Consider the following 24099-nt stretch of genomic DNA (forward strand, 5'->3'; position numbering starts at 1 on the left):
CAATAATTTTATTTTTACATGAAAGCCTGTACCTTAATCTACTTTTCTACATAATTTCCGTGAATATTGAGGCACTTGTCATAACGTAGCACCAGTTTTTGAATACCCTCCTGATAAAATTCTGCCGCCTGACTTGTTAACCACTGCATCACAAATGTTTTGACTTCGTTATCGTCTTGAAGACGCTGACCGCCCAGGTGTTTCTTCAAGTGCTGGAACAAATGGTAGTCGCTGGGCGCCAGATCAGGGCTGTATGGAGGATGATCTAGAGTTTCCCATTTAAATGATTTGATGAGATCTTTGGTCTGATTAGCCACATGTGGACGGGCATTGTCATGCAGCAAAACGATACCCTTACTCAACTTGCCACGTCTTTTGTTCTGGATTGCACGACGGAGATTTTTCAATGTCTCACAATAAGACGCTGCATTGATTGTCTCATTACGAGGCAGAAACTCCACTAGCAATACTCCTTTTCTGTCCCAAAAACTGTGCACATGATTTTCCGGGCAGAAATTGTTTGCTTAAACTTCACTCTTTTGGGTGATGATGAATGTCGCCATTCCATGAATTGTTGTTTCGATTCTGGTGTGACGTAGGCCACCCAAGTTTCGTCACCAGTAACAATTTGGTCTAAAGATCTTCATCTTCACTGTGGTACCGCTCAAGGAAAGTCAATGCACTGCCTAAACGTTGGGTTTTGTGCAAATCCGTCAACATTTTTGGAACCCAACGTGAACACAATTTCCGGTAATTCAAGTTCTCGGTAACAATGCGATACAAAACACTACGAGAATACTGAGCAAAGCAGTCGGACAATGATGAAATTGTAAAGCGTCTGTTTTCTCTTACCTTTTCGTCCACTTTCTGCACCAAATTTTCATTAACGACCGAAGGATGCCTACTCCGTTCTTCATCATGCACATTTGTGCGGCCATCTTTAAATGCTCTCACCCATTTCCTTACCATTCCATCACTCATAATGTTTTGTCCGTAAACTTCAACAATCTCACGATGAATATCTATCGGTTTTACGCCTTTAGCACTAAGAAATCGTATAACAGCCCTTACTTCACAATCAGCGTGACTCACGATTGTTGGAGGCATCTTAAACACTGGAGTAAACAAGTATACAATGAAGAATCAGACTGTAATGGCGTCAGTGCGTAGACAAGAGATGTAGGTAACCAGCGCTCATGCGCGGAACGCCGACCGTAGTGCTGCGGCGGCGGAATCGCAAAACGGTACTTACTTAAAAAACATGCCTCGTATATGCAGTAACCATGGAAATACGAATCACGTGGATTTATTTAGCAAAGTGCCCCCCCCCCCCCCAGTAAACATTTTGGCCTCGTTTGACTTTTAATGATCGTTGATATCGTTGTATAATGTTAGTGTCTTCGAAATATAATTATACCATTTTTATCCTTGGCACCTTGTTGTTATATAATCGTGGTTGAAAGTTTTAAGGCCCAAAATGTCTCGAAATGTTTACTGGTGGATTATAGGTTTTTACATAATACATACATTACGTACGATCTAGCCTAGCATGTCACGTGGGGCTTATCTAAAAACAATTCCAGTTTTATTCACTTTTTGGCAAATTTAATTTTTATAGACAAAACAATAATATGTAATCATCGATTAATTTTTGTCAGTACATTTAAAAGATGAAAATGTAAATTTTCTGAGGAAAAAAACTTCGCCTGTTGACATTCGAGATGAAAAAGAAAACTGTTATTGTAGTGACGCTGTTTTTCAATTGACTTACATATTTTAGATCTCTTAAAAATACTGTTCTTATAAATAAATAGTAACTGAATCTTCATTCACTTGAGAATTAGCATAATCCCTTTTTTGATATTTATTTACTTGTATTTCAAACAATTGCGAAATTCTTTATCAGTTTGAAATACATATTTTTGACCGGGTAAAGAATTAAGAATTGTTGTCTGAATGCTGTCTAAATACAATAAGTAATAAAATATTTCCAAATGAATGAACGTTTTGTATCTATTAGTGAGAATTTACCTTTAAGTACATTATCAAAAAGCCTCTTTTGTTGAATTGCTATGGTCATCAAATTATTATAAAACGGTATTTGTTATTGATTAGAGAGATTAGAGATTAGAGAAAATTTTATTTATATTACATTACTAGCTTTTCCTATTCTCATAATTTTCTATGATTGTTTATTAAATTTTAATTTGAAAAATATGTAAACATTTGAAATTATTTAAAAATATGTCTTCTTCTTCTTCTCGTGCCACTCCTAGCGGAGATTGGAAATCATCATGGCCACTGCGACTTTGTTAGCAGCGCGCCTAAAAAGTTCAATCGAACTACACCCGAACCATTCACGTAGATTACGAAGCCACGATATTTTTCTTCTTCCCACACTTCTTTTACCCTGCATGATATTTCTTAAAAGTTCGTACTTTTCACCTCTCACAATGTGCCCCAAGTATTCCATCTTTCTAGTTTTTATCTCATTTAGAATTTCGCATCTTTTGTCTAAAGTTTGGAGTACTTGCGTGTTAGTGACGCGGTCCATCCATGATATTCTGAGAATGCGCCTATAGCACCACATCTCGAAAGCTTCGATGTTTTTTGTGGTCAACTGTTTTAGTGTCCAAGCCTCTACTCCATACAACAGGGTAGAAAAGACATAACACCGCAGCATTCGTATTCGTAACTTTATATTGATATCACGATTACATTACATAACTGTTACATTACTGTACATAAAAATATGTACAGTAGGATAAATACAGTTTTTAGTGTTTACATCTATTTTCAATAAGAATTGTTAAAAAATATTCAGCCAATCGATATTAAGAAACAAAACGTATACATACACTATTTAAAATGTTTATAAAACTAAAAAAACAACACTCAAAATTAAAACAACAACTTACCCTCAAAGGTAAATAAACAACGATACGATACAAAAATTATATCGAATGATCCAGATTTAGTCCGAAAATTAGAATTTGTGAAACTTCAACTAATAACTAATATCAAATTACATTGAAGAGTACTGCCGATTGAGAGCGAACTGTACCGATCGTAATTTCCAGTACTTGGCATCGCTAGCATCAATATCGCTGGTCAGAGAATTAAATTTCGGGAAAATTAAAATATTAGAATATAATGTACGTGCTGCAATCTACTCCAAAAATTGTTAAACGTTAGTTTAACTGCGGCGCGAACTTACCCCTTAACAAGATAATTATACTACTTATACTTTTACAATTAATGGCGGATACACGTATGTTTCTGAAATTCTAAAATTACGAAGCTGTATGTTTTGGATGATGCTGAGTTGAAATATAATGTTGTCTTGAATATGGCATTTCCGGTTATACCGGAAGTAGACGTCAACTTTGTTATTTTAAATATAATCTAATATTTTGTATTTTATTTTCGAATTCTAAATGAAATTTTATATAAAATTTGTGCGCAATGTCCTATACCAAAAATGAAGTACATATATTCGAGATGTTTCGAGTTTTATGTTAAAAATTTTGAGAAAATCCTAGTCCACATTGAATAACGCTATCTCTATTAATTACAAGGTAAGTGACATGAAATTATAACCAATACACAAGCGCTTTTCCGTTAACCCAATGTATTCAACTCATTAATATTTCACACAGGGTATTTTAAACTTACCAACCAACATGTTCAATTTAAATCATTTATAAGTTGCTTATTTTAAGAGTGTAGGCGCAAAATTTCGGGCCAATGCTTTTTAAATGCATTAATTTTTTTTTTCGAATCCCGAGAAAACTAATAAGTAATTTTGAAAAAATTAAACGCAGAATGAAAAATTATTTTATTATTATTATTCGTTTGGTATCAGTATTCCCTATACCTAAATCAAACCTCTTTTGAGATATTTCATTATCTGGCACCGGAAATGCCACATTCAGGACAACATTATATTTCAACTTAGCGTCATTCAAAACCTAAGCTTTCCACCTTTCTTGTACGTTAACTGTTGGATAATTTCAAACCAAACTTTTATATTCCAGACAACCAAGAAGGGTCTAAATAGATTCGAGAAACATTACAAGAACTTCATAGATAGCAAGAGATTGAAACAAACTAGGCGAGCCGTTGAAATTTCTATAGAGGGAAGAAAGATGGCGCTGTAGATAGACTATTTTAAAAATTTAATTCGAAATATTTAAATGTGTGGTTAGTACTTCTTATGATATGTTCATATTATCTAAACCGACGTTTTTAAAACGTTTAAAATCTTTTTTTACTATTAAATTTTAAGATTTAAGTGTTTTATAATTGTCACTTAAATTGAATTACATCCATCAACTTGTTTCCATGTCTAATGATTACATTTTTATAAATAAACAATCAAAATTTTTGGAAAATTTATTAATAAGCTTATAACACATTTTCGTTATCAACATAGTTCTCTCAAGTGAAGTATTTCAGTATATGTACTATTCGCAGATGGATAGTAAACTGGTTTAGCAAAGAAGTATTTACTTACAAAATTATTGTAAGCGAGGAAAGTAAGGTACTCGATCCTCTCCGTTTTCTATTAAATTTTGCACTTATTTTTGATAACAAAAAATATTGTGTACAAATTTTCAGCCCGATCGCAGAACTAGGGACCTTTATGACCCTTTAAATTTTCAGCAAAATAATGGATTAAAATCTATTGGATATGTTTTAGCTGATTGTTTTGGAATATGTAAGGAAAATTCTAAAAATACATGTTTAATATAAAATTTCCCAAATTATAATTAAAAAATCGAGTGATTTGATTACAGATTACATTTAGGGCGGCTTTTGGCCTAACACACTTCAATCTTTACAGATTTATTGTGTCACTGAAAAGCTCCTCATACAGCCCTATTCTCTTAATGACAGGATTCTCTCCCTATTCTCTAGGAACCCTATTCTCTCCACAGCCTTGAGAGAGGCCATTTCATATAGGCTGATGCTTTTGGTTTCTTCACACCGAGATTCACTCGGTTTCCTCGTCTAGACAGAACCGACAAGTATACTCTTCCGTCAAGCCCATACGACTGAAATGCTTATTGAGCCTACAGTGTTCAGTCAACAGCCCAACTATTAACCGACAATCTTTCGATTGTGGGTCAGTAAGTGGACTGTGAATTTGGCGAATGTCCCTTAATGAACTCTAGCATTTCTCCACCATTCCAAAGACTTTTCTTGCACCCATTTACCAGTGGCCGCTGTTTTGTGAGTTCGCTACTCCAAAGTAGGCCAGTTTATCAGTCCTCTCATTGCCTACATAGCCTTTGTGTTTTGCAACCCAGGCTATTGTCAATCTACTCCAACTTCCAACCCTGGAGAGGGCATCCAAACAGTTTCAGACAAGTTTTGAGTCAACCTGCATATAACTGAGGACGTTTAGAGTTTAGATTAGTATCATAGCACACCTCTGTATAGCGGCAGCTCTGCCTGAAATACGTTGGCACATGTTTCCAAGCTTAACCGGATTTCCGTCATTGGTTTTGTGCTGTGTATACCAGCCCCTGTACTCTCATCGGTTCGGGAGCCGTCTGTATACCAACCTGAGTTTTTCGTAGAGCCATTTCCCAGTCCCTGTTTGGTATTATGATAATAAAGTGCTCATCATAGTTCCATTATCCCATTTCCCTCTTTGGTGTTATGATATTAAAATGTTTATCAAAGCTCTACTTTTAGATCAATCAGTCTACAGGCATGCCCAGAACGAGGTCCGCCTTTATCTGCTGATATAGCCTTGTTTGATCAGTTCTTTGCGTTATGTTGACCTGGCCTTTCTCTGTATAAATATATGCAATGGTGGGAAGTTTAGCAATTTTCTCTATTCGGATTTCCGAATATAGACCTCTTCTAATTCTCGCCATAAAGTCTGGCTGATACGCATATTGACGAACGCTGAGTGGTTTTTCCTTCAGCACTTCATCTCTGATGTACGTATCTAGGAACCTTTCTAGCGTTTTTGCTAGAAAAAAAATATAGGTAGAATAACTGGATATATGCTATCCATTCCGGTGGACTTTATGGTTGAAATTTGTTTATAGCCCACCTATGCTTGACCGCCGCAAAAGGTCTTCTTGAACAAACCGGCTTTACTGAAGGATTAATGGTGGTAGATGAGCTGGGAAAGTGCACCTTAGTGAGCATTCATAAGCTTTCCTCAAGCTTTTCTGTAAGTTTCGTCTTCCTTCCTTTTTCAGACTTGAGTCGCTGTACGATCCCGTAATTTGTCCCGTTTAACTATAAAAAATGTTGAATAAAACCCGGAAAAACGTGGAAAACCGAAAATGTTACGTATTCGTATAGTTAATATATACGAAAATTGTTGATTTCAGCGGCAATTTAACCCTGTACAAAGTGCATTTATAATGGTGGCTTCGACCAATAATATTCACAGTAAATTTAATTAGAACACTACTACAAGGTTACAATGCGTGGCCAGTACACTAGTTCACTAGCTCACAACTATACCACCGATTATCAGTTATTAATATGAATGAATGCACACAATATTCATATGATTTCATACATATTCTGTATTTCTGATTTTTAGAATAGTTTTTTTAAAGCAGATGTTTACATTTTGTTCAACCCATAGGATTTTACTAATAATTTTTATAGTTTCTCGTTGACCTCGACCATCTTATACACCGTGGAATCGATAGGTTATACAGAGATAACTTAACGTTAAATGGATAAATAACAACACGATATGAATTGTCAATTTTTGAGTATAGCGAAGGCATGCTATAAAAAAAACTAGTTTCACAATGGTGCATTATCTTTGGAGATTTTAGGTTATGGTCTGGAATTATTTTAGGCTGCAAGGTTTACCTTGTAACTTTCCACTCAATGATCATTGCACCTTGGATAATGTGTGACGCAGTTGACGATGAAAAGTAATAAAGAGATACATCCCGACAGGATCTATAAACTCCAAAAGGAATGTACCATTACAAAATATATTACTATCGGCTGCAAATGCCTACACTCCTTGAAAAACCTTAAAATATCACAAGTTCAAAATTACATAAATTTTTTGTTTGCCAATTTATATATCGCTTTGGCAACAGTTCACAATACTATCAAGAACAAGAACATGAAATTCAGTTTCGGGTTTATAATTTGACCTGAAATCAGTTTTCAAGATGTTACAGATATAAATTTATTCTATTCTGGCGAACATGTGCGATCTGCCAGAATTCGTTATAAATAATATGTATGTTTATCTATTATTTAAAGGTGGCATCATTGTTAAAATAGAAGTACTAACTAAAAAATAATTGATAGTTTTAATTTGTCAGTTTTGGGTTATTAAATGAATGCAGTTTTTTTTTAGAATTCCTGTTTTGTCCATGATTGTAATATATTTACAAACTGATATATCAATTAATTGTTAGTCGATATTGTTTTTTAATAAATTAATATAGAATAAATACGTGTATTTGGTATTTTTTCTTAAATCCTTCAAAGTTTCCTATCAATTTGGGTAGTCTATTTTTTATGTTTTGCATAATATAACATCGAGGATGCGACTAATCAAATGTCAGTATAATACTAAAAATTAATTTTCTAATTTAGTTAAACTAAGGCCAATATTTCAGTAGCATGCGTGTAATGTGGCTACAACGAATAATCAAATTGACAAAATTGGAATTAAACATGCATCTATAATTTCTTATAACTTTCGAAGGTAAGAATATCTCACCGAGTTGGTTTCTGTTTGCGGCAATGAAGTGCCAAATCAGCTAACCATTTCTCTTTAGTATGAAGAATTTCCATCAAAGTACCCGGAAACCAGAGTTTTATAAAAATATTTCTGTTACTAGCCAAGCAAAGTTATTGGTTGCTTTTAACGCAATGTTTAATCGAGCATCCGTTGCGATCATTTTTACTTTGCAGAAGAAAGGTTCGACAGACAATGTAATGGATTACAGGGGAATAAGTTACCTAAAAGCAGTAGTCAAGCTACTTTCGTCTTTATTACTGGCTAGAATAAAAAAGTATTTTTAAAGTTTCTCTTAAAAATTTAAATACTCAAACGATTATTTCTACAGTTCTAACCGTGTAAATAGTAAATAGTAATTAAATCAAAATCCTATTCATTCGTAGCGGCCGAAGAGCGCGCGAAACCGATAAAGATCTGCTAAAGGTGTGGACTTGGCGCCAAATAAACTTTATAAAGTCTATTAATCGGATAAACTACCAAAATAAAAAGATTAATTAGTGTAGAGTGTAGGCAACTAACTAAATTTATGTATAAAAGTGACGGACAAGTAATATTAAATAACAGTGATAAATAACTACTCAAACAAGGCCTTAGGGCCTACAAACGAACATACTAGTCATCAGATGACCACCGAACTAAGCAAATGAAATGAAATAAACGAATTAAATGAATTTTTAGACTATAATATTGACGATGATCTGCCTGACTTTACGGTAGATGATTTACTAAAAAAAATAGAAGACAATAAATCAAATGATATAGACGTAATAAACTCAAATAAGAATAAATTAGAAAAAAGTCCTTCAGACAATGTAAATACATTACATAATACATTTACAGTTCGTTTATATACATCAATAGAAAAATTAGGTCCACCTGACAAAACAGTTGACAATAAATATCAATAATACTAATTTTTAACAAGAAACGAATTTTAAAGATTCGTTCAGTACCTAGTATAATTACAGTAGATAATTTTTCGACTGTTCTAACAACCATTCAAATTTCGTCATTTTGTGTCATGTGGAACAATTTCACCCAATCATGTCAACATTAGACTGATAATTGCATTCAGTGCAATTTTCAATCCCTATGACAACACGATCGAGTTTGACAACTTCATCCAAATAAATTTCAAAATGTCACGTTTCGGCAATGAGAATGTTCAAAGTATAAATGCGCTAATCAAAGAAAAAATTCCCAGAAATACAACCTACAGTCACAAATATATTTGGGAAATATTCATGGAATTTTGCTACGGACGAGAATATGAGTTGAATGAACATATAAGCTTAGAAGAATTGGCGTTGATACTAAAAGATTGGGCCGTCAATATGAGAAAGAAAAACGGGGACGAATTCAAAGAGGCAACGGTGAAGACAATGTGGAACGTTTTGTGCAAACTATTGCAAGAAAAGTACTATAATGACTATAATATTATGATTGACCCGTTTAACAATATAGTGTTTAAACCAGCCCGAGATGTCCGCGATGCAATCAGGAAGAAACTACAAGCAGATCCATGTAAACGTAAGGCCAGTTCAGTTTCGTTAAATTGGTCTGAAATTAACATGAGGAGGAGAGGCAGTTGCTTGTCTGGTGGATTTTTTTCAAATCGAGAAAAATAACGATGACACTCAAACAAATCGCATTGAATACAATCCGGTATTCAGTAAAACGTGCCAAGGTGGTTCTAAAAGCTGTGCAAGTAGTAAATGGTTGGTTATCAATAGTGAGAGACAAAGATGCCCTGTACGTCTTTTTCATAAACTGATATCAAAACGAGGCGACAATATTACCTCACCACGACTGTTCTTAAAACCAAATCGACACTGGAAAAATGAAACTGACAAATGGTACGATAATGTACCTGTTGGAAGAAATACAATGAATGGATGGACTAAATCTTCTGCTGAAGCAATTGGCTTGAATGTAAAGGAGAAAAAGATAACAAATCACTCGAATAGATCAACTGCTGTTGGCGAATTAGCAAAAAGTGGTGTAGAAGAACAACAATTGCTAAAATTACTCAATTGCTAAAAATTACTGGTCATGGCAATCAGAATTCTATAAAACCATACTTGAATCTCGATCAAGAACACCACAACAAGATTATAAATATTATGCGTGGTAATAGATCTTCTATAGTAGAGAACAGCAACGAATCTAATGTTAACTTAAATTTTAATAATTGTACTTTCACTAACTGTACTTTTAATAAATAAATGTTTCGTTATGTTGAGTTATGATTTTTTTTTTCGAAAAATTATCCGCCGAATATCCCTCGGACATTGATGAATGCCTCATAATTTCATGACAAATTTCTCAAGCTCGTTGCTTGGTACGAGGAACGAGCTTTCGATTGTCATGAAATTATCTTGTCTGTTATCAATGTCCTAGGGATATTACTACTGATAATGATTGCATGATAAATAGTAGAACAGTGATATATCCTCTGATATTGCCCATAGTGACAGTGAAGGTGAAATAAGTGTAAATGTAAATAACGTAGGCTTAGTAAAAAGAAAAAGAGTCCATTCCGCAAGAAGTGGCTCAGAAACAGAATATATCAAACGTACCAAAGAAATGGCTGCAAATAAGGAACTAGTTGGATCAATGGACACATTAATTATAACGAACGTTACTTTCTTAATTTTCCTCAGCTTCCATTAAAATAACATCTTCATGTGATGCTGTTACGTCATTATATCGACCTGTTTCGTTATTTTTTGGAAACATTGAACTTGTTTCTTTTAATCGGGAAATTTTTTAGCGTATCTACGTAATTCCTCGAGCGTTATACCTTATTTCGCAATAAATTAAATGTATATCAGCGTATTCCTCATTAGTAAAAACCATTTTTGTTGAATTTAAATTGTTGTATTTGAATGCCACAAAGTAAAAATTAAAAGAGAAACTTCACGAACTGACAACAATTTGACAAAGAACAACGTAGGTTATACTTCTGTTGGCAGTTCAAAGCCAACTAGTAGAAAAAATATTAATTTAACTTTATTGTCGAAAAAACGAAAAATTCTCAAATCGATTTTTCTCGAAAACTTTGTATCTTACCGATTTAAAATAAGAGTACTTTTTAGTACTAGAATACCTGAATATCTGATACTCCAGTATCGCAAATGCTTAAAAATAAAAACAAAAAAGTTATGCGTTAAAATACCCGTTGATCTACCCAAAACGGACGTCTATGACCGGTACTAGAAATTGGCAATTAATGGAATTGATTCAGCTTTAGAGGATAAATAATCGTACCAGTTGTCGTTTTTCTAAATAGAAGCGTTCTGGAGGTATTTAAAAAAAAACTAATTACAATGTGCCATCTTCAAAGAGCTCTAGCTCCCTTAGGAAGCATTTTCGGACTAGGTGAATTGGGTTAAATTGTCTTAAAATTATTTAAGGAATCTCCAGTCTTCGTTTGTTAATTTGTTGTAATAAGTTAATTGTTTCGCTTAGGAATTATTGAAGAAAGTTGTTAAAAGTTCAAGAAATTATTGTTCTTCTGTTTAGTTCTTTTCTTTTTAGCCTTCTATAGTCTATTTTGAACATAGACCTCTCCCAGCTCATTCCTCCATCGATCTCTATCCTGAGCAACATAATTCTAATCTGTTCCGTCTATTTTTTTTAATGTCATCTATTCATCTCATCTGTGATCTTCTTTTGGTCGTCTACCTTTGTAAGGTCTGCAATGTTGTATTTTGGCATTCCAACGTTGGACTTATGTCCAGAAGAAGTGTGGCCTGCGAAGCTCTATTTGAGTTTGACATTTTTTGTTGTGATATTCTCGAATTTTGTTTTTGATCTTTTCCTGTCGTTCCTCTTTCTATCTGACACTCGTATACCCAACATTGCTCATTCCATTGCTCTTTCTGTCGTGGCTGGTTAGGGTGTAGGTTTGATGTCTATATGCTATGAAGGATGAACTGGTTGAACACTTTGCTCCTCAAGTATTGAGGTATTTTGCGGTTCTTAAGTATCTAACTGAGCTTTCCCAATACTGCCTATACCTGTCATGTCCTTCTAGCGATTTTTACACTTTGGTACTTTTTGTCGAGTTTCAGAATGTGGCTTAGGTTGATATATTCTTGAATTCTTATAGCTATGTATACGTATACAGTTATGTCTGGAGTCATCTGTGCTTGTCATTGTTTTTGTTTTTGTTATATTCATTTTTAGGCCGATGTATTGGGATACAATGAACCTCTTCATTTGGCAATTGTATATTACAATAAGGAATTCGATTCCTTTGAGCTTTGCACCGTAATAATGCAAGGATTGATTCCAGATATAGAGTACTCCTAAATACACATGCGATAATGTAACATGTAACTATGCAAATAAACGTAGCGGAAGGTCTTACTACAAGCAAAATAAGAACGGAAAGAGGAGTTAGACAGGGAGACCCTATCTCTCCAAAATTAGTTACTACTGCATTAGAAGATATGTTCAAAAAGTTAAATTGGGAACAACGCGAAATTAAAATCGATGGCAGATTTTTAAGTCATCTAAGAATTGCCGATGGTAGTACTTATAAGTAACAACACAAAGGAACTACTTTACATGCTAAAGGAGCTTGAACAAGGATCTGCTAAATTCGGTTTAAAAATGAATTTAAATAAAACAAAAGTGATGACAAATCAAAATATCACAATAGACAAAGGGCTGTGGATTAGGTTTCCAAGGAAATAAATATTGTAAATGACAAGTTAAGTTTTTTGAATGTAGTGTCATTTTTAAATAATTTATTGTCTTTGACATCTAGGCATAAAATATACAGGGTGATTAATATTTTTAAATATAAAATTTTCTTTTTTTAATAGAACACTCTGTATAATGGTATTGTATTTTATTAAAAAAATTATAACCTGTTTTTTGGTATGAGATTTTACAACGTAGCATGTCTCGTTTTGTAGATATTTAAAAAAAACTGTAAATTTTTTATTTTTGCGATTTTTTTTTTCGTTGAAGAAAAACATTAAAATTATATTAAAATATCATAAAATAATGAATTAATATATTAAAGTATCAAAAATTAAAATAAAAACATATACTAGTAGCAAATAATTGAATTAAATAACTCATCATGTTACAAAATAATATTTTTCATAATAATAAATATAATTAATATCTATAAATTGGTTATTAAATTAAATAATTAATTAAAATTGTTAATCTCATCATTATTATCTTTGGCTCTACAACCCCGTGTGGGTCTTGGCCTGTTCAAGAATTAGTATCCATTCCCCCCTGGCTTACCAATTTCTGACCCCTAGATTCCTCAAGTCATCTTCGACTTGAGTTTTAAATCTAGATCTTGGCCTGCCTCCCTTCCTTGTTCCTACTGGCTCATGATATAATATCTGTCTTTGAGGGTCTTCAGTGTCCATTCTTTCAAGGTGTCCTAGCCACCTTAGTCTATTAATTTTAATAGACCGGACGATGTTGCATTTTTCATAGCATTGATACAACTCAAAACTGTAGCACCTGCGCCATATCCCGCTTTCTTGTACTCCTCCATATATGTGCCTAAGTATTCTTCTTTCAAAGCGGCCTAACAGTTCTTCGTCGCTTTTTACCATAGTCCAAGTCTCTGACGTCTATGTCAGGACAGGTTTACTAAGAGTTTCATATATTAGTATCTTGGTTTTTCTGCTAATTATGTGTGATGTTAAGAGCTGCTTTAGTCCAAAGTAAGCTCTGTTCGCCAGGTATATTCTTCTCTTAATTTCTACGCTTACTAGATTGTTGTTTTTTAGTTGTGTTCCAAGATATATAAACTTCGAGACCCCTTCGAATGTGTGTGCTTTTGTCACCAGATCTTGTGGTACCGCTATTTTTGTGTTGTTCGTGAACTTCATGTATTTTGTTTTGGATACGTTGACCTGCAGTCCCATTGTCTTCGCGGCTTTTTCTAATGTTTCAAAAGCCTGTATCAGGTCTCTTTTTGTCCGTGTTACTATGTCAATGTCATCTGCGTAGGCCAATATCTGTACACTTCTATTGATGATCGTACCTTTGGTTGTTATGCCCGATTTCTCTATGACTCTTTCTAGCACGATGTTAAACAATAGGCACGATAGACTGTCTCCCTGGCGTAATTAATCCAGTATGTGTTTGAAAAGACCTTGACACTCTGTTTTGTACCTTGACTTTGCACTCAACTTTCGAAAGAGTTGCCTTTACCATTGTTATTAGATGCGACGGAATATCTATTTCTGCCATGGCATTATAAAGTGCGCTTCTGTCTACACTGTCATAAGCGCTTTTAAAATCTATGAAGAGGTGGTGGATATCGATTCCATGTTCATATGTCTTTTCTAAGGTTTGTCTGAGAAGGAAAATCTGATCAATTGTTGACCTTTCTTTTCGGAATTTCGGAATCCACATTGGTATTTGCCTATTTTTTCCTCAGTATATACTAGTAAACGATCATAAAGTATTTGTAAGCCGTATTTAAGAGGGTAATGCCTCGATAGTTGTCACATATTAGTGGATCCCCTTTCTTGTGAATAGGTATTATAATACCTACATTTTAACTGTCTGGGAGTTTTCCTTCTCTCCAAATGGATGCAACAAGTTTTATTATGTATTTTTTTTTAGCGCGTTTGCCCCATACTTGAACAGCTCAGGGGGTATATTATCTTCTCCAGGGGATTTGTTGTTTTTTGCATTGGCAACTTCTTCTTCTGTTGGTATACTATTTTTCTCCCTCTCATCGTCTACGTCTCCACTGTGGTCATTTATGTCAGTCACTTTTCGATTGCCTATATTTAATTTCTCAGCAAAATTCTCCGCCTATTTCTCCACTATTGATAATTGATAATTTCGGCTTCCTTACTTTTTATTATGGTTATTCTTTTTTGTTGTGGTTTACATTTTTATAAAATTTTCGCGCTTCGCTTTGTGAATTGAGCCTTTCTAGTTCCTGTAGCTGGTTTTCTAAATGTCGTTTTTTCTTTTGTTTTAGTATCTTTTTTTCTGCTTGTCTCATCTGTTTGTACTCCTCTTGATTTTGTCTTGTCCTTATGTTTTGGAGTTTCCCATACGTCTGATTCTTTTTTTTTTAAGTTGCCTGTGCGCATTCCGCATCATACCATTCTGTCCCCTTCCTTTCTTGTTTCTTCTTTCCTAAAACTGTTGTTGCTACTTCTTTCAGGATATTTTCGCACTCATTCCAGTAATTATCTATGTTTTTAACAGTACTACTCATTTGGTCTTCTAGTTTTTCTTTAAGTTTGTGTTCAAATTTTCTAACTATCTCAGGGTTTCGTAGTTTGTCCACGTCGAATTTATCTTCTTTGCTTCCTTTATCTTTTTTTGCGTTAGAGATTCGGGCCCTTAGTTTAGCCTGAACCAGGTAGTGATCAGAGTCAATGGTTGCTCCACGTCTGGTACGTACATTCATAACATCGCTGTAATGTCTTGCGTCCACAACAACATGGTCAATTTGATTGATTGTGTTACCGTCTGGGTTAACCCAAGTGCCTTTGTGTATATGTTTACGCTCAAAGCATGTGCTGGCTATCACCATATTCATTGAGGCTGCAAGGTGTATTAAGCGTGTTCCATTGTTGTTCGACTCGTTATGGAGGCTATGTTTTCCAATGGTGGGTAGGTAATCGTTTTCTTTTTCTATTTTGGTGTTGAAATCTCCAAGTACTATTTTTATATCAATTCTAGGGCAGTTCTGTACTATTTCTTTGAGTTTTTCGTAAAATTAATCATTTTCTTTGTCTAGCTTATCTTCTGTGGGTGCATGGGTATTAACTACTGAATATTTGAAAAATTTTCCCCTAATTCTTATTTTGCATATTCTGTCGCTTAAGGCTTCGAAGTCTATTACTAGGTGCTTCACTCTGCTGCTGACTATGAATCATGTTCCAAGTTTATGCTCTGTTGGGTGGCAGCTATAGTACATTGTATATTTCTTTTTCTCGTATATTTTTTTCCCAACCACCTAATTTCTTGAAGCGCTATGATGTCTATGTTATATTTATCCAGAATATCAAGGAGTTCCCGCAATGCTCCAGTTCTATATAAGGATCTCACATTCCACGTACTTCATTGTAACTCTTTGTCCTTTTTCTCGCCAAGTCGTCGTCTAGATTTCAGTCCGGAAACTTTATCTTGAATTCTTGTAACCTGTTGTTTTTTACGGTGTTTTACGGGGTGTTAACCCTACGCCCAACCCCCCAACCTGGAGGACCAGTTCACCCGCTCCCGTCCGTTTCCGACCCAACTTTCCACCCGGGTTGGATACCGGATCTCCAGTTGGGTTGCTCGGTTTAACAGGGGGCACCAGCGTGAAGGTGAGAGTCGAATTTGTCGGTGAAGCAACTCCATGTTTTCGCATTCTACCCCTTTACCCCCCGAAAGTAATAATCTACCTAGTAGAAAAAATGTTAGGGTGAATTATTCTATGCAGTTTATCTTTTAGAATAATATATGATAACGACTTTTTTTAACTAAAGGATAATGTTTTTTATTATATTTCCTATTTATGTGTTTCGAAAAACTACTCCATCTTAAACCTCTTTCGTTATCGTTTACTAAATTTTGCCTTTAGCTTCTTCTTTGAGTCTGCTTTTAGTTCTTAGGGTTATACAATTTTCGATGTAATATTCATAATTCTATTAATTATTTTGTAATCTGTTTATATTTTACGAATTTTTTATATCAAATTATGAATAAATTTATTCAAGGAATAATATTTTCTATATTAATTTTTTACACTTATAAAGACCGGATAATTTTAGGGATAAATCACCCCCATTAAGTCCTTGGCACAATAATTATTGCTGATCATCATCCAAGTAACCAGGTATTTAAATCAAAACTAAAACAAGGACTTCTAAAAATTATGCAGGGGCTTGGCTGGCGTTGATTTCATACTGATCCTTCAAAATCCAATAACCTCATGTAACACTGCACTGCATGTATATCGAGATTTTATATATAGGTAACCGACCAATCCTATAGTCATGATAGTGATTCATATATCAAATTGAGGGGCTGTCAATAATGCATTAACGGTATTAATATTACTTTATCTATTCAGTGGCTGTAGAATGTTACTACAGATATACGAAGGAGTGCAAATTCTCGATATTTAAAATGAAGCAAATTAGATTTTTTTATTCTCTGTTTCCTTATATTATCTATAATATTTCTTTTTGGATTTTTACCTTTGTTATCTTTAGACTCACGTTGAAGTTTTGTGATTATCATAAACGAACTTGTTCGAGTATGATAATTTCTGATAATTGTAGTTCCGTGTTGTTCCCCTTTATATAATTTCTTTAGATAGTCAATTCATACATCCTATTCGATGTGTTTTGGGTCTATTAGTTTTTAGTCTTTTACTTGTTTTATAAGTCTCTGTTGTACTAATAGGGCGACTCCTTACTTTGGTTTCTTTTGCAACACTCTACGACATTAGATAGTTGTATAACATAATTTGATCTTTTCTTTGTCTCTTAAGGTGTGCAGAAATCAATATTGTTATCTTTAAGTTCTTTGATTATTTCCTGTTCTCTTGTGGCTAGAAATTTTACATCACCAATTCGAAGAATATTTTTCGTTTTCCTTTTTCTCGCATTGGTCGTCATTGTTAAATCCGTTCTATTCCGAGGCATAACCGTCTCTATGAGCAAAGTATTTATAGTCCATCAGTAGATTGCTAACTTTGCTGAAGACTCCCTCCTCCTTTATCTGGCCTTGCGACCGGCAAAAAAAACTGTTAAGTTACTTGGTTCACCCAACAGCACTGCTGGCGGAGTTGTAAAAGATGTTTTTTTGGCTTCTTAATGTAATACAGCCAGACACAAAAGGAATAAGACAGTAACCATTATCATAATTATTTATCTAAATGTCCTAACAAAAAGTTAAGATTTCATCGATATTAGGAGAACAGGGAGACACTCTTCTCGCCTAGGGACCTATCAAGGCATTGATTTATATTTATAAGACACAACAGTACTGGGCCACGGATAGGAGGAAGTTATATGAATGATTTAAAATAGGGCTCTCCAACGCGAGGCCCGCGGGCCACATGCGGCTCGCGATGATATTTTTTGTGTCCCGCAGATGGATACCGCGGAACACCGTATTCTAAATATTCCACGTTTAGAAAATATGAACGCATGAATCTGGAATATAATATATATGCAAATCTATGTTATTAAAAAAAAATAAACACGGTAGGCAGAAAAATATCCTTTTTCTGACGTTCCTCCCCTCTGACGCATTGCTTGTCCGTCGTACCAACTTGTCGGTGTCGTCATCAATGCGAATGGTATTGGACACTTAATATCTATTGATATTTGTAGATGTGATTAGTTATATGAGAGATAAGTGACCAGTAATAAGGTCAAACTGCTCATTGTAATTAATTTAGTTTAAAATAAATAGTTGTATGGAACCAACTATGTCTTCGCAATCAATCAATCAGTTTATAACGTTCTACGCCGTCTTTTGATTTCCAGTCTTCATTTATCTCGTTCATTCCAAAGGTTTTCTTCAACTCCCCTCTCTCTTAAGTCTTTATCGATTCCTTCTCTCCAACTTAATCTCGGTCTACCTTGTTTTCTTCTTCCATGCGGTGACCAGTTCAATACTTTCTTTGGTATTATGTGTTCATCTATTCTTTGGATGTGTCCATACTATCTTAGTTGATTTATTCTGATGTCCTCTGTTATATTGTGCTTAACACCCCTAATTTCTCCTATTCCTTCGTTTCTAACTTTGTCTAATCTTGATTTTCCAGCCTTTATTCCCCAGAAGTCCATTTCTGTTTCTTCTAATGCTTTTAAGTTTTTTCCTTTTAGTGGCCATACCTCACTTCCATATTTAACAATGCTTTTTATAATGCTGTTATAGATTTTGTGTTTGTTTTCTTTGGAGATTGTTTTGTACCACAGTATACTGTTTAATTGCCCAATGGCTTGTCTTCCCTGGTTATTTCTATGTTTAATTTTTTCGTCTAATTTGCCATCGTTGGTTATTTGCATATCTAAATATTTGTATTTTTGACAGTGATTTATTTCTCGCTGTATTTCTTCCAAGATTAGATTTTGTTGAATTCCCTCAATACACATGTATTCAGTTTTCTTGATCTTTACTTCTAGCCCCCAAAGTTCGTATACTTCGATAAGTTTACGGGTCATATATTCGAGGTCTTCGGGCCATTACTATCTGGTCGACTGTCAAACTCAATGTGTACAATATTGCGTCGTTTAGAGAAATTCCCATGTTTCTGCATTTTCTTTTCCACGTTTTCATCGCTTGCTCCGAGTAGATCTTCAACAAAGTAGGAGACACGCAGCATTCTTAGAGTCCTTTGCTGATAGTGAAACCCTTGGGTACCTCCTGACCTTTCTTTATTTTACTTATCTTGTTCTTGTAGAGGTCTTGTACAGCCTTGATTAAGGTTACATTAATATTTGTCTTCTCCAGAGCTTCCCAGAGTTTTTGTTGTGGCACACTATCATAAACTTTTTGAAGGTCCACGTAGAGGAGATGTATTGGTTGATTTCGTGCTACTTTTTTTCGATTAGTTGGGTAAAAGTAAACAGATGGTCGATAGTTGATCTACCTGCTTTAAAGCTGGCCGGTTCTTCGGCCTCCATATCATAGAATTCATCTTCCATTCTCTTTTTGATGAGTTTTCTGTAAACTCTTGAGATGGTGCTAAGAATTGCGATTTCTCGATAATTGTCACATACATCTTTACTTCCCTTCTTATGTATCTTCGTGATAAACAATGTCCTCCACTTCTCCGGTATACTTTCTCCGTTAATACATTTTTAATAAAGGCTGGCTATCTGCTTATATAATTTGCTTGTACCGTACTTAAGAACTCAGGTGGGATATTGCCAGGGCCTGGTGATTTTCTATCCTTTAATGCTTGGCATACTCGTACTATTTCTTTGTTGTCAATCCTAATTGGGGAAGCTATTGTATCTACTTGAACCTCTGATTGTGTTTGAGGCATTTGCAAATATTAGTCTTTAGTCTTATCTTGTCAAAGAGATCGAAGTATTTTCCAGTTTTCGGTGCTTCTGCTTCTACCCAAGTAAGTGTTTATTCTGGAGCAGATTTTTCTTCTTAGTTATCGCACCTTGTTCGTTTCTTTGGGCTGTTCGATATTCGTTGTTAAAAAGGACATTGGAAGGACATCAGTATTAAAAAACAATCCTCATGGTATTTACAAAGGTAAATGCAATAGACTGTTAACTTTGTTAATTAATAAAAAGTGAAAATGGGGGCATCTTACATGACCCCCTGGAGCTGGTGAGGTTTTATCGACTTACAGTGTAAACACGAACACTAGGTGCTTTGTATTCAACAGGTATACTAGCCACTCCTGGATATCTCCACTTCATGGTTTTGTTCCAGTTTCACTTTTAATTTTATATTTAAGTGTTTGTGGTATTTATCTCGTTTAATCTTTATTTTTTCTTCGATTTCTTCATCCCATCAATATGGCTTCCTTCGTTTGGTTTTTTATATTTACCCAGGGCTTCTTCTGTTGCACTTTTAAGACGTTGTTTTATGTAATTGTAATGGTGCTCAATACTATCAAAGTTTTCTTGTAAGAGCTTTTCATCGAGTCGCTTTTTGTACAGTGCCTTTGTGCTTTCATGGTTGAGGCTATCCAAGTTGTAAAGCGGACGAATACCGAGCGTACAATGACCGATAGGAAACCGACTGTTTGATCACAAACAATAATAATAAACTACAGTGCCCTACATGTATGAACGTTCTATCAGTTCCCAAAGAATCAATATTATAATTTGCTTATTCTGTCTGTCTTTCCGTAATCAAAACCCAGCACCACCTACCCACAAAAACTACTACCACCCGTGAAGAAACGATGACGACTATTAGACGAGTGTCTCAAACACGAAACTAGATTATTTATATTGTGCCGTGTGCCGTTTTACTTCTAACCTATTATCAACAAAAGTCTATTATAGAGTATAAGTAAATATATTTTATTGTTAAAGAATTACTGTTCTTAAGAAGTTTAAGAAGCATGTTGCGAGCATACAAAATTTTTATAATGTTCAATATTCAGTCACGTCTTTTGCAATAAAATCGTTAGTGCTTCTATATAAAATTAAATAAACATTAAATAATTGATATAATGAAAAAATTGAGGATCATTTGGAGATAGGGTTTTAAATTGAATTGACTGTAAAATAAAAATAAGTGTTTTATGCATCAATATATATAGTTTGCTTATTCTGTTTGTCTGTCCGTAATGAAAACCCCAGCTCCGACATTACATCATATTCCCGTTGATATTGATCCGATTGGAGGGTGTGACGCAGTAAATGGAATGAGAGGGAATTAGGATTACATTAACATAGAAAAAACAAACATGGCGACTACCAAAAGGGCACTACACCTCATTTTAGTTAATAATAAGAGTATAGCGACATACAAGATATCAAATGACAGTATCAATATATGTAATTTGATTATTATGTGTGATGCGTGAAATGAAGGGGAGGGAATAAAGATAATTCTATTGAGATAGAAAAAAACAAGGTCACTACGAAAATAGCATTTCACTGCAAATTTTGATTTATTGACTTAAAGAATGCCTTTGGCTAAGTACAAAATAAACTACTAATCGAATCCTAACATGTGACATAGCAAATAAAAGAGGACGATATAACGAATATATAAAGATAGAAAAAACAACAAAGTGACTATCAAAAGGGCGCTACACAGTATCTTCATTATAAATAAACGTAGAGGAGTGGTAGGAGGTTTCTCTGTATGATTTTAGATTTTAGTGAAAAATGGATTTAGCACCGAGCACTTCGTCACAACTTCCCCAGGTAAATGTAAATATTCATAATACTTGTGATCTCGTAAATTTTTAGTCATTCAGCAGAATTTTTCAAGTCATTCATATGATGATAAATTATATATTGTTAAAGAAGTAAAAAGATTCATTCCAGATTTAAGTAGAGGAGTGGTAGGAACACTGAGACGCAAAACTTTCAATAACAATAACTTTTTTAGTAAATGCTACTTATATTGTACCTCTATATTTGGTATATAAACAAGAACTGAAAAATCATGTCGGTTTTTAATAAAAACTAAAGTTAACACCTCAAAAATATTAAAATTACTAAAAATGTCTCACTGTTCCTTTCAATGTGGGAAGACTGAGACACAACAATTAACATTATTTTACGTTAAGACTGTCAAAATTTAATTCAAAGTTTAAAAGCGAACTTTGGCGCTTAGTTAACCTTTGCATTATAGGGGGCGGCAAAATCATTTCAATGTCTTTTTTTAATACATGTGAGACATCTGGGACAACTGGAAAAAGGAACCTGTTTTCACATTTAGCGCTTTTTCTTAAAAACAGTATTTCAAAATAATTTTCTTTTATTTGATAAAAGAGTTTTCCTACATAGTATGTATTTTGCTTAGAGTTAAATTTAACAAGCACCTAATCTTCATTAATGGGACAGCGATCAAGATCAAGTTAGCTGTTGGGCTAACAAATGTTTTCGTGGTATCAGTATTAATTGGACCTAGATTTTCTACATCTAGACATTCATTTATATTTTCAGCACCAGTTTCAACTGCAACAAGTGGCCTATCTAAAACAAAACTTAACAAAAAGGACATGTTTTCTTCGGTGAAGACGGTGAAGACGGTGATCAATTGGAAATATTCCGATTTTTCGAAAAGCGCTTGTGATGTTAACTGGCGTCATTGCTTGTGAATATGCTGTGCCTACACAGGCTGCTACGTTATAAATTGTAAATGTCTGACCGGGATGGTTCATCATCCATGCATCTACTGCAGCTTTATAGAAAGTTTGAAATGGTTTTAATAAGCCTACGTCCAACGGCTGTAATCTATTCGTACAGTGTGGTGGTATAGTTAGGATTATAACGCCATTATTTTTACATAAATCTAAAGCTAGTCCTAAAGTTCCAGGGGGCGACCCGTTTATCATAAAATATTTAAAGTGTACTCTTGTGAATATCAGAGTAGGAGGAATAGCTGCTTCAGATGATCCAACAATACAGCATGTTGTTACGAGCGTTCCACGTTCGCTGCCGGAGTTACCGTTAACGGAAAATTAATTAACAACTTACTATATGCAGATGACACTGTGATCATAGCAACGAGTATAGAAGATCTATAACATCTTATCGAAATCTTACGTATGAATAGTGCTGAGATGGGAATTACTATAAACGCTAAAAAATGAAAAACGAAGTACATGCTAATTACAAAAAGACCACAAAATATACATCACCTATTGACAATCAATGGTAACGTGATAGAACAAGTAGAAAAATATCAGTACTTGGGAACTTTGATCAATGAAACCAATGAATATACTGCAGAAATAAACAGGCGAATAGAGATTGCCAGATCAGCATTTCTACGAATGAAGCCACTCCTAACGTGCAAAAATCTAAATTTGGAGATCAGACTACGTACCATTCGCTGTTATATATTTTCAATATTATTATATGGAGCTGAGACTTGGACATTAAAAAAATGCAATTTAAAAAGAATCGAGGCTTTCGAATTCTAGTTATACCGTAGAGTATTAAAAATATCATAGACTGATAGAATTACAAATAAAGAAGTACTGGAGAGGGTTGGTAAAGAAATAGAGATAATCACTACTATATCACAAAATATGAAATTTTGAGACTCATAATATAGGGAAAGATTCAAGGAGGAAGATCTGTTGGCCGAAGGCAGAACTCATGGTTGAAGAATCTACGTGATTGGTATCATTGCAGATCGATTGATTTGTTTAGAGTAGCAAGTTCAAAAATAAAAATAGCCGTTATGATTGCCAACCTCCGTAGGGAGACGGCACTCTAAGAAGAAGATATGATGTGGCCCTCACATTCTTATTTCCTTATAGTAAATTCAAACACAAAGGAGATGTGATGGCCTCGTAGCAATGCCTCAATGTGTGTTTTTCTATCTCAACATATTCGCTATCGCCTCGCCTTTCCAATGATGTATCCAATGATGATCCAACGAATTATTCTCCCCCACCACAAAACGCTAAAAAAATTATTTAATTCTACATAATTCTGTTTTACTTGATTTAATTTTATTTAATTCTACTTACTTTATTTAATTTTATTTAATCTTATTTAGGTTAGTTTAGTATGACATATAATAAATATATATTATACGTCAGTGATCTTACCTTACAATTACAGTAACCTATAGTTTTAGCAATTTTCGATAGCAATTCAGATTTTTTTGTTCAGATGACGATGGGATTTTATATTTAAACTAACATAAAGCTTTAAATTATTTTGTAT

General features: G+C 34.3%; 2 protein-coding genes across 2 annotated transcripts in view; one reads left to right on the plus strand and one right to left on the minus strand.

Moving 5' to 3' along the window:
* LOC140447978 (uncharacterized) overlaps positions 1-7465 on the plus strand; it is a 28297-nt gene extending 20832 nt beyond the window's left edge. Inside the window, exon 12 of the mRNA XM_072540971.1 lies at positions 4038-7465. Within this exon, the coding sequence (XP_072397072.1) occupies positions 4038-4160 (123 nt within the window). The 3' untranslated portion in view covers positions 4161-7465. The remainder of the gene's footprint in view (positions 1-4037) is intronic.
* Positions 7466-14828: 7363 nt separating this feature from the next.
* Positions 14829-15296, minus strand: LOC140449101 (uncharacterized). Its single transcript, XM_072542244.1, has one exon. The coding sequence runs from the start codon at positions 15294-15296 to the stop codon at positions 14829-14831; it is 468 nt and encodes a 155-aa protein (XP_072398345.1).
* Positions 15297-24099: the final 8803 nt, after the last annotated feature.

Source organism: Diabrotica undecimpunctata, chromosome 8, assembly GCF_040954645.1.
Source record: "Diabrotica undecimpunctata isolate CICGRU chromosome 8, icDiaUnde3, whole genome shotgun sequence".
Classification (NCBI taxonomy): Eukaryota; Metazoa; Arthropoda; class Insecta; order Coleoptera; family Chrysomelidae; genus Diabrotica; species Diabrotica undecimpunctata.

Bases quoted from the DNA above. Each gene is read 5' to 3' on its own strand.
- LOC140449101 (XM_072542244.1), bottom strand. From the start codon at position 15,296: ATGGTGATAGCCAGCACATGCTTTGAGCGTAAACATATACACAAAGGC.